Source organism: Arvicola amphibius, chromosome 7 (assembly GCF_903992535.2).
Source record: "Arvicola amphibius chromosome 7, mArvAmp1.2, whole genome shotgun sequence".
NCBI lineage: Eukaryota > Metazoa > Chordata > Mammalia > Rodentia > Cricetidae > Arvicola > Arvicola amphibius.
In genome coordinates, this window is record NC_052053.1 from 104,885,062 (window position 1) to 104,896,116 (window position 11,055).

Sequence of the window (11,055 nt, forward strand, 5' to 3'; positions counted from 1 at the left end):
CCAAGGAAGAGTTTTAAGTTTCTGGGTGGCAACTAAGAGAGGCCAATCTGTATATCAAAACAGTAAGAATGGAAAGCAGTGGGTAAGAGACTGTTATTACTCGGGCTCCATCTTTTTCTTACATTCTAATAAGAGGGAACTTCGCCATCAACATACAAGGGGAACATGATAGTCAACTACCATGTTGCATAAAACAAACAAAAAAATTACACAGAAGACCACAGGTACTTCCCTTACTCTCTCTGCTACCCATCTCATAAAAACATGCCCACTTCTGCCACCACAAGTCTCTTTTCCAGATGCTCTCCACACAAGGCAATGACTCGGGCTCCACCCACCAACCTCAGTAGCTCTCCAAGGCTGAAGATCTCCACTTCTTGGGTATGCCTTCAGATTTAACACTGGGCTGAGAATTTGCAGCTGGGAGAAACTACCAGTATTTACTGGTATTACCAATGCAAGGGCCATAGAGTCTTGGAATGCATAAAGCAGGGATTCTTCCATCTGTGTCGGTTTGCTTTCTATTGCTGTGGTAAAGACCTTGACGAAAAGCCATCTGGGGAGGAAAGGGTTTGTTTCATCTTGCAGGTAGCATTCCATCACTGAGGGCAGTCAAGGCAGGAATGTGGAGGCAGGAACTGACACACAGGCCACGGAGGAGCTCTTCTTGCTGGTTTGTTTGTTTGTTTGTTTATAAAACTCAGGATCTCCTGCTCAGGGGTGGCTGGGCCCTCCTACACCAGAAAACTAGCCAGCCCACGAGGCATAGCGTTTTCCATTCTGCTAACATATTCAATGGGCATGAACATCCAACCCCGTCTTTCAAGCTCACACGGGTATGCCATCGATAAACAGGTACAGCACTGATTGGCTTAGAAGATGAATGACATGTTTAAAGAAAAAGGTATTACCAAAATGCATACACATCACTTGTCCCAAAGTCACACGAAACTTCTCTTATATATTCATTTTGTTTTTTTGACGAATATCTAGTGTCACGTACCACAGACTGTTCACAGCGCTGGGGTTAGAATAGAACCCTGCTTCCCAGGAGTTTATGCTCTATAGAAGGAAGGTGGGGCAGCTAGCAGCATAGCTCTGCGATGGAGAGACGAGCTTGCCCGCATGAAGCCCTGGCTTCAATCCCCAATACTGAAAAGGAGGGGGTATGGTAAAGAAATTGATTAACAAAGTGATCTCAGAGAGTGGCAAGCGCAGTGCAATTAAGGGTGACAAAACAACATGGCAAGGAATATGCTCTTGAGAGGGGTGGCTATCCATCCGAGCCATAACCTGCATGACAAAGCAGCCAGCCCAACCAGAGCACAATCCATCTTCCGGGGAAATGGAAGGACCAGACAGCTAACCCAGACACTGGAACAGACCTCCCTGGAGATTCTAAAGCACATTCCCCTAAAACACCGCAAGCCAGTCAGTGTTAGACACTCCTTACAGCTGTCTCAGAGGGGGGAAAAAATCAATCATGGGAGTGAATAACTGCACTACAAAGTACAAAAGAGGATAAACCCAGTGGCAGGAAATAGAGAAAAAATTGGGTGTAAAAAAAAAAAAAATTCATGCCCCTGGATCCAGCAATCCAGTGAAAATAAAACAATCAATGACTGCCCACAAGTAACCAGGCGGCTTCACCTGAGAGGACTATCAATCTGGTGTCTCAAAGAGAAACAGAGAGCTGCTCTCCATGGCCACACAGAACAGAATGTCTTCAGGAGGTTCAACAGGAAAAGAGCCTGAGATCCCGCCAAGCGGGTCCTTCCTTCCTGAGGGGGTGCCAAGGTCTTTCCATGACGCAGCCTCCAGCTCCCCCTGCCCTCTTCACGCCCTCTACACGCAGCACCAAGTTTTAGATATCAGGGCTCCATTTGAAAAGCCAGAAAACAACAGCAAATAACCCGGGGGTGGGGGTGGGGGGTGGAGGAGAGACAGTGCCTTAAGCAAGCTTTGAATATTCTGAAATTCAAGAAATTTTACAAAACAAGTTCTAGAAGAAGCAGAAAATAAACGAGTGGCAATTTAGAAAATGAAACTGTCCCAAAATGAGAAATTAATTAAATAAATTTCTCTTATTAAGTTTGGGGTTTCTAGGCTTCTACTGTGAGGAGGCAATGCTGTTTCCCAAAGCCAGAGCTCGCTCAATGCCATCTTCATTAGCATCCTTTTACACTTTCAGCAAAGTAAAGATGACAAATCTTGACTGTTTTTCCACAGTCAAGCAGACTACACATTCCTGAAGTACGACTGAGATCCATACAAGGCCTGTCTATCAGGTGAAACTACTTGATAAGCTTTGGCGTATCTAGGTAAGTGTGAGCGCGCCGTCACTGTCAAAATAGTAAAGAATTCACCTGTGCTTCCGTTGTATTCTACCTTTCCCTAATTCCCAGGCACCCAGGGTTGCACTTCCTGTCACCAGGGACTTAATTTCATTTTCCAGAACTTTGCACACGTGGAATCATATATGATCTTTTGGGGGGAGGGTGGGTGTGAGAGAAGTTGATCTAGCCGAGCCACAGAACAGAATGCCTCGGAGACTCAGCCAGGTTGCTCCATGTGTCGCTCATTCATCCGTCAGTCTTCGCTGGTACAAATACACCAATATTTATGTAAACATTCCTTTTTTTTTTTTTTTTTTTTTTTTTTTTGCATGTGAGCTTCTAGTTTGGGAGCCATCACAGACCAAACTGCGGTGAACGGTTGTGCACAAGTCTTGCTATGAATGGCTTTCTCTCTCTTGGTGAGCATTTAAGGGTAGATAAGCCATGCAATAAGTCATGGCCACTGTTTTAAAAAACAGCCATGCTGTTTTTCAACAGGACTGCCGCATCTGACATTCCTAACGGCTGTGTGGGAGAGCGACCGTTGCCCCCTTCCTAACCTACGCTTGTTATGGGCGTGGCTTATCCAGTGGGAACATACTGATATTTTGTTGGGTTTTGTTTTCATTTTCATTTCCTTAGTGATTCTGACTATGGGCTATATTACAATATACTATTTTCTACAGACATACTTATTCAAATACTATGACCCACTATTAAATTGCACAAGTTGGGATTTTCTCATTACTGTTGAGATTTTAGAGTTATTGCTGCAAGTGCTTTGCCTAATTCATATTATGCAATTATTTTCTCCCAGACATTGGCTTACGTTTTCATATTCTTGAAAACCTTTTAAGAAGTAATTCTTGCCGGGCGGTGGTGGCGCACGCCTTTAATCCCAGCACTCGGGAGGCAGAGGCAGGCGGATCTCTGTGAGTTCGAGACCAGCCTGGTCTACAAGAGCTAGTTCCAGGACAGGCTCTAAAGCTGCAGAGAAACCCTGTCTCGAAAAAAAAAAAAAAAGAAGTAATTCTTACATTTTACAGAGCTCGATCTTTTTAATAATTGGGGTTCGGAGTTTGCTATCTTTTCTTCCTTTTTGGTTGGACTTGAGATTATTAAGATTTTTTGCTATAGTTTTTTACAGATATTTGACAGGTTCTTACTTTAGGTCTATACCGTTTTGAGTTAACTTTGCACATGGGGTGGGGTAGAGGTTAAGGCTCCTTCACATGCTTACACAACCCAGCTCCTCGACAAGATTGGCATGTCCCCACTGAACTGTCTTCCTGACGCCTTTGTTAAAATCTAACTGATGGTTCAAGGGCAGATCTGTTTTCAGACTCTTGTGTTCCACTGGTAACACTACAATAAATGCTAAAATCAGTTAGTGCAAATGCTTTAATGTGTTCTTTTGAAAAAATAATACAGGTCCTTTTTATAGTTCTATATAAATTAGTATCAATCTATCAATTTCTATGACAAGCCTTACTGAGATCCTGATTGAGACTGCTTTAAATATACTGAATATTTTGGACGAACAGAGTTCTTAATAATTCAGAGTCCTCCCAGCCATGAAGACATCATACTCTCCATTTACTTAGATCTTTATTGCAGCAATGTCTTAGCATTTCCACTGGAAAAAGATCATCTTCAAATTTCTTACATGTGATATTTATAATTTCAGTTTCCAATAGTTCACTGCTAATAATAATAAAATATAACTGATTTTTGTTTTTGTACCATTAGCTTGGATCTGCAAATCAGCTAAACTTGATTGTTGGGCCTCCAAACTTTTTTTTTTTTTTTGGCTGCAAATAAAGATGGTTTTACTTCTTCCTCTGTGATCTGAAACTTCCTTATTGCACGCTTAGACGGTGTGGAAAAGGAGCAGACAAGCAGAAAGCGCGCTGCCCTCGTCTTGTCCATGGTCACAGGGGAACATCATTCATTCTGTCACCACTAAGGCCATTTGCATAGACGGCCTTTATTGGGTTGAAGACGTTTCTTCCTGTTTCTAACTTGCTGAGAAACTTTATCCTGAGTGGATTGCTCATTTTCTCACATACCTTTTCTGTATCTATGGAGGTGATCATACAAGCCTTCACTTTGATGCTGTCCACAGGAGGAGCGCACGGGTAGCTCTACAAACACTGAACTGGCCTTAGAGTCCTGGAAATGGCCCCTCAGTTGGTTATGGTGTACTATCTGCTTGCTATGGTGTTTGATTTAGTTGACTACAATTTAAAGCTTTTGCATCTAAGGTCATGAAGGATGATACCTGCCTGCAGCTGTCTTGTTTTGGAATGCCTTTGCTGTGCTCTGGTATTGTTTCAAATAATGAATTATTTCAAATAATGATTTAAGAGGTTTCATTCCCTCCTGTTTTCTGAAAGAATCTCTATAGAGCAGGTCATAATGCATAAATACATAATATAAGTTAATAGGAAAGCCATCTGGGACACTGAATTGTATTGTTGACGACTTCTAACTTAAACACAATGAGTTTAATGATTATAAAACTTCTTAAGTTATTTGAGAGTAATTGGCAGTTTGTATATGTTAAAGCAATCCGTGCATTTCATCTAAGTTATAGAGCTCACTGGCATAACCCTGTTTATAACTTATGTGTATCTTCCTTTATAATGTTAGTAGGCTCTTTAGTGATGTTCTCATTCCTGCTCCAAGTAGTGGTAACTTATATCCTGTATCCTCTCATCTTCATCATGCTGGCTTGAGGCTTATCAATTGAAAAAGAGAAAGACTCTGCTCTTTCATTGTCGGCTTCCTGTTTTCTACTTGGCCAATTTCTGTTATCTTTACAGACTTCCTTACTCTGAGCTCAGTTTGTTCATCGGGTTCAAATCACAAATCAGTGATTTGGGGTCTTACTAATCTCAGTGTCTGATGTGATTAATTTCCATTTAAGAAGAATTATACCTTTTCACCTTCATTTATCTTATATATACTGAATAAAATGAGCGTATGATCCATAAAAATGTGTCTATTCCACACCAGACACGGGAGTAGGCACCAGGCATATACTTTCTTAAAATGGACCTTTCCCCTCTGCCTGCCACTGAACACGAGCAAGGCTGTACTGAAGCCGGTATCACTGGTTACCTCCTTGATACTTGGGAAGTATCTCAGGCAATGAATCACATAGGGTTTCTTGGTTTGTTCTAGTGAAAAAGAACGTGTTTTATAAACAAACTCACGGTTACATCCCTCTCTTATGATCCAGCAGTTGCTAGATTTTTTTTTACTGTTTTTATTGCACATTACATTTTTTCTCCACTCCCCTCCCTCCCTCCCTCCCCTTGCTAACATTTTTAGATCAGTAATTTGTAGTCCCACTTATAACCAGTATAATTTTTATTCTCCTACTTGAGTGAATAAATTACACACTTGAATTTGATAGGGAAGTGTAGGTATTTCTACAGTCCGTGAAAGATAATTTTGAAGAATGTATGCCATGTATTTTCACGTATTTTCTTTATTTCCTTTGAAGATTTATTTTATTTTTATGTGCATTGGTGTTTTGCCATGGCTGTTGGGTCCCCTGAAACTGGAGTTACAGACAGCTGTGAGCTGCCATATGGCTGCTGGGAATTGAACCCGGATCCTCTGGAAGAGCAGTCAGTGCTCTGAGCCACTGGGCCGTCCCTCCAGCCCCCTCATATATTTTCTTAACAAGAAAAGAAAACATTCTAGTCATCCTACCCTCAGTTCTAAAACACTTAGACCATAGACCAGATAGGCCACCTAAGTGAATATAATTCAGGACAAATCATCGGTTCGAACATGCTTTAAATGCTGGCCCTCTCCTACCATAGACATTTTCCAGAATGCTGTCAGTGGGTCCTATTAAATGTCTAGGTGAAATTTTAAGCAAATATAGATTTTTTTTAACTTTAATTCGCATTTAAATCTTCATCTCCTGCAACAATAAACAGCTCTGTGTTCCTCCCAGTTAGCTAAACCTACGCTGAGGTTTTATCGTGGCCTCATGGCTAGGTCTTCACTTCTGCTCCATATTATCAGTCTTAATGACTTTCTCTGTCGCCCACGAAGTCTGTAAGTACCAATGCTGGAGTCCCGCTCTCAGGTTCCTAGCTAGCATATTTAAAAGTGGTAGGGTTTAAAAGCTCCCACGGGACTCAAACCTTCAGACTAATCTGGGCTGTTTCCAGTAAGACGTTCTTATCATGGTTGATGACCAGCCTGTACCACCATACTCTGGCACCTAATTCCTCTAGAGATTTGCACCCTAACTCTCAACCAAACACTACTTCCAAATTCTCATGCTCAGTTCAATTCTGTGTCCAGAAATTCACAGACAATGTGAAAACTTATTTGGAAAGTTGAGACAAAAGGATTGTCCCCAAGTTCCCGCCAGCCTGTGCTACTGTGTGAGAGACCCTGCCTCAAACCAAGAGCAAAGTTAATTTTTAACTGTATTTTTATCGGATCCTATCTAGCCCACTACTAAATTCCAAAAAGAAAGTTAGGCTGAGGTGAAATTAACCCCATAATTTGAGAACTGAGGTTAAAAAGTCATGGATTTTTTTTTCTTACTTCTATTTAAAGGACAGAACCTTTCGGGTCTTTGGTGCTATTATAGAACGTATGGTAAAATTAACAACACCCCCAAAGCATAAACCACATATCTCAATGAATCTCTGTCACTAACCATCCTGTCCCATCGCTTGTGAGTTTCAGATTCTGAATACTGATTCACCTCGGGTTCCAAACCCATTCCTGTCAGAACTGAGGCCATTATTAAACTTAGAGTCTTCAAGGCACGCTGCATTTTGCCAGACCACTTGACTGTAATTATCATTTCAGCGTCTCAGAGTGAGTACAATAACCCCAACATCACAAAGACAGAGTGAGGATTAGGAAATCAGGGCGTTTTGGCACTGTGTGAGGCACTCTAGAAATTTACAGTAGAAATTCTGTCTCCAGGGAACTATGGGAACGGCGAGGCACGTAAGAAGTTGCGCGCTGCTACATGTCATCGCGGAGGGAGGACAACCAAACCTAAGGTGCTCTGGCCACCTCTTCTCAGAAAAATAGTTTGGAAACACGATTGCAGCACCCATGCACCCCAGGCTGCCTAAACTTAACTAATAGCTAACACAGAGAAGCTTCACACACACCCCCCACACACACACATATACGGGGTGCTAAACAAAACTCTGCCAGGCTGCAAAGCCATGCACTCATTCTGATCCCTGCCAGTGTAGCTTTTGTACCTCTGGGATGTAATGGATGTGCATGCTGAAACACGTGTGCACGTCTGTGTGGCTGAACCAACATGCATCCATAAACACTATGAATAATACTCGCGAGAATGTATGGCTTTCTCCTCAGACGTGCTTGAAGCACTTAACTCAAACCGTATCACTTTCATATCACCCCTTCGTTGCTTTTCTCCACTCTCTGCCCCTGTTGAGAGGAGGAGGACGGCGCTCTGTATCACTGAGGGGCTTTCCTTAAGCGCAAAGTCCAGGTTCACAAAGAAGCCGGTGGCCAGGCCGGCTTCCCAGAGTCACACCTGCGCCCGCACACACCCACGGCTGTCCCGTCAACAGTGCAGGTCACCTGGGAGAGGACCAAAGTCTAAAGGGAATTCCCTCCGCGGCGGAGCCATGAGAGAGCGGAACCCTGATGAGTTTTTTAAGAATAAAAAAAAAAAAAAAAAAAAAAAAAAAAAAAAAAAAAAAAAAAAAAAAGGAGGAAAGGTCCAGCAGACATGAAGGGGCGAGGCGGTCGCTACTCACCCAGCCCTCGAAGGTGTCCGAGGCGCCCGCCGTGCGCAACAGCTCCTGGAACTGCAGCGTGCAGTTGGCCACAAAGTGGTCGTATCCCAGGGGTGTTTCATGGAAGACGGCTAGCTCCAGGTGACCGCCGTCGGTGACATTGGCGCAGAACTCCTCGTTGTAGGTGGGTTTGTTGGTCTTCTGCTTGGTGCTGGTCTGGCCCACGCGCACCTGGTCCACGCTCACCGTCAGGTAGGGGTCCAGCAGCTGGTGGCCCTTTTTGAAGAGCGAGTGCCGCAGAGACCAGCGGGTGGGCTGCAGCCCCACAGCCTCTCCGATGCGGACCCTCAGATAGCCATTGAACTTCATTGTGCCGGACGACATGTCGGCGCTGCTGCCGGGGCCCCGCGGGGGCCGCGCTAGCTGGCACCGGGAAGCGGGGAGCCCGGGCTCAGAGCAGCCCTCGCCGCAGCCACAGGCGTGGAGGCAGCTCCCGGTAGAAGCAGAGCCCGAGCCCCCTGCGTCCGGCCATTCCGTCTCCTCCGAGGGACCTTCCCCTCCCCTCCTTCCCTCCCGCCCTTTCTCCAGAGGTGGAAAGGAGGGGAGCCGGGTTCCTAGCCCTCGGCGGGCTGGTGGGGTCCCGACCGTCTCTCCGGAGAGCGCGGGACTCGCCCCTTCTCCGGGACCCGGCAGATCGTCTCCCCGGAGAGCAGGAGCGACCCGTCCGGCTAGCTCCAGCCTAGGCGTCTCTGCCCCCGCCTCCGCCCGCTCCTCCTGCCCCCGCCTCCGCGGGCTCACGCTCTCCCCCACTCGGCAAGCTGCGAACCAGGAAGCAGCCGCCGCTGCCTCCCCGGCCCGAGCCGTGCTCCACCGGCCTCCAAGTTCTCAGAAGCCGGGCGCGGGCTGCTGTGCCTTCCGGACCCCGGGGGCGTGGCGCGCGGCGGACAGCCGGGCCTTGCGGGGTGGGTGCTGGGGCGCACCCGGTGGAGGAGACCCGCGCCCCGCGTGAGCAGCCCCCGCCCTGAGCGCTCCCAGATCCCTGCTCCTGGCTGCCAGGTTGGAGGTGCGTTTCGGCCTGGGGGCTGCCCTAAGAGACTGAACAAAAAGAAAGGATTCCTGGGCCACCGCCAGCAAGCACCTGAGGCGTGGCAGACAGACCCAGAGAGAGTTGGCAAGCCAGGAGGATGCGGAAAACCAGCAGGCGGGAGCCCTACCTCCCACCCTAAGCAGTGGGCTGGAGCCCCTGCCCTTTGGTGGCAAGAGCCCTGGCCAGGGGCGGGCGCATGATGGGGGGAGGTACCTTTTCCTAATCTTTACAAGGATGGCTCATCCCAAGGTTCAGCTTAGACTCATCCTGTTTATGCGCCTTTCCTCCAGAGAGTAATTAGTTGTTTTGTTTGTGGGTTTTTTTTTTAATAGGGCAGTGATAATGATGGAAATCCTGTACTCCTCCTTTCTCGGAGAGGTGTGTCACTGCACAAAGAGCAGGAAAGGTCGGTTCTGCCAGAGACAGACATGGCCAGGGTGTAATAAGTCCCTTCCTCCGCGAGAGGTGGTTACTGGTCCACCCAGTCCTGCATCGGAGGGACAGAAAGTGTTCACATGCACCACCCTGACGCGCAGAGGCCTTACAATCTACTTCTTCTAGGAGCACTTTGGGTTCTTCCTGTCGGAGTGGGCAGACTCCGAACTTAACATCTTGTGGCCTCTGCAGGTTTTATCCACTAGGAAAACCTTTAGGTCTAATCTATTCTACCACAAAGCTTGCTCCCCGAGGGCCAGCCACAACCAATTTGTCTTCCATAAAGTCTAGGCCATTCTTAAGATACTTAATGACATTCTCGCCCTACTTGTTTTTATAGAACAGGTTGGTCTTTCTAGCCCCCTTTCTAGAACCTGAACTGGCTATCTGAGAAGGTTCTCAGCCATTTCATATTAGTGAATTGGGGCCTCACCAGTAACAGCTTCACACTCTAGGATGCAAGCAAGGACAATAGGCCGATGGGAAGGGCCTCTCTTGGAAATACCAAGGCTTCCTGAAAAAGTGGAGCAAGGATGTAGGAGGGTCACTTCGGTTCAGGCAGAGCTCTGTAAAGTATGCAAGCAAACGCTGAAGGGACTCCTAGGGAAGAGGTCAAGTCTGCCCAGTGAGTCAACTCTGTCACCTCCCCCAAAGAGCTGGACCTGGCTCCTCCAAAGAGCTGGCTCACCTTAAGAACCACTGAAGGATTTTCCTCTGTTCAGCTTTGGCAGTAAAAGAAGACTGTCCCAAAATGAAGAGGCGCTACACAGCTGACCTGCTGATGAGACTGGAGGAACACCAGACATTCCTGTCATCCTATCAGGCACCAGGATGGGCTGTGGGCAGCACAGCCAAGAGCCTGCTACTCCTGTAGGGCCTGGAAACAACACAGAAAACACCGTATGCAGCAAGCGGAGAGAAGAAGGAGGCCAAGGGCCCTGACATATGTGACCCTTGTGGATGGGTAGGGAGGGTCCTCTGGGGAAGTTAGCAGTGGCAGGATTGGGTCAGACCCTCTGAGAAGCGTGTGGAGTTTGAGCAGCATGGTTTGGCCTATCTGGGAACAGAGAGGACTGTGAAGTTGGAGACAGGAAAGGCGAGGCTCAAGTAGGTAAGATTATCCTGACACGGTGGCCCCACTGACAGACTGGGGGAAGGCAGTCAGGAGAACATCTGAGGACATCCCTGTGGGCAACCTTAGAAGTGTGGGAGGCAGAACCGAAGCAGGATGAATTTATGTTTTAAAAATATTTCTTGGGCCGTGTGGCCAATATATGGGAAGAGCAAGCCTGGGTGGAGAGGCGTTCTGTGAGGGGGTTGCTGTTGCCTGGGATTTCCGGGTGTTAATGGAGAGGGAGATAAATAGATTAATGGGAGAAGTATTAAGGAGGTAAATTTGACAGGTTTGGGAACTAGATTGAACGAAGGGAAT

At 46.5% G+C, this 11,055-nt stretch overlaps 1 protein-coding gene across 1 annotated transcript in view; it reads right to left on the minus strand.

Moving 5' to 3' along the window:
- Positions 1 to 8,831, minus strand: part of Prkch (protein kinase C eta) — a 206,002-nt gene extending 197,171 nt beyond the window's left edge. The window contains exon 1 of the mRNA XM_038336439.1: positions 8,123 to 8,831. Coding sequence (XP_038192367.1) covers positions 8,123 to 8,485 — 363 coding nt within the window. The 5' untranslated portion in view covers positions 8,486 to 8,831. The remainder of the gene's footprint in view (positions 1 to 8,122) is intronic.
- Between the last annotated feature and the right edge of the window lie 2,224 nt (positions 8,832 to 11,055).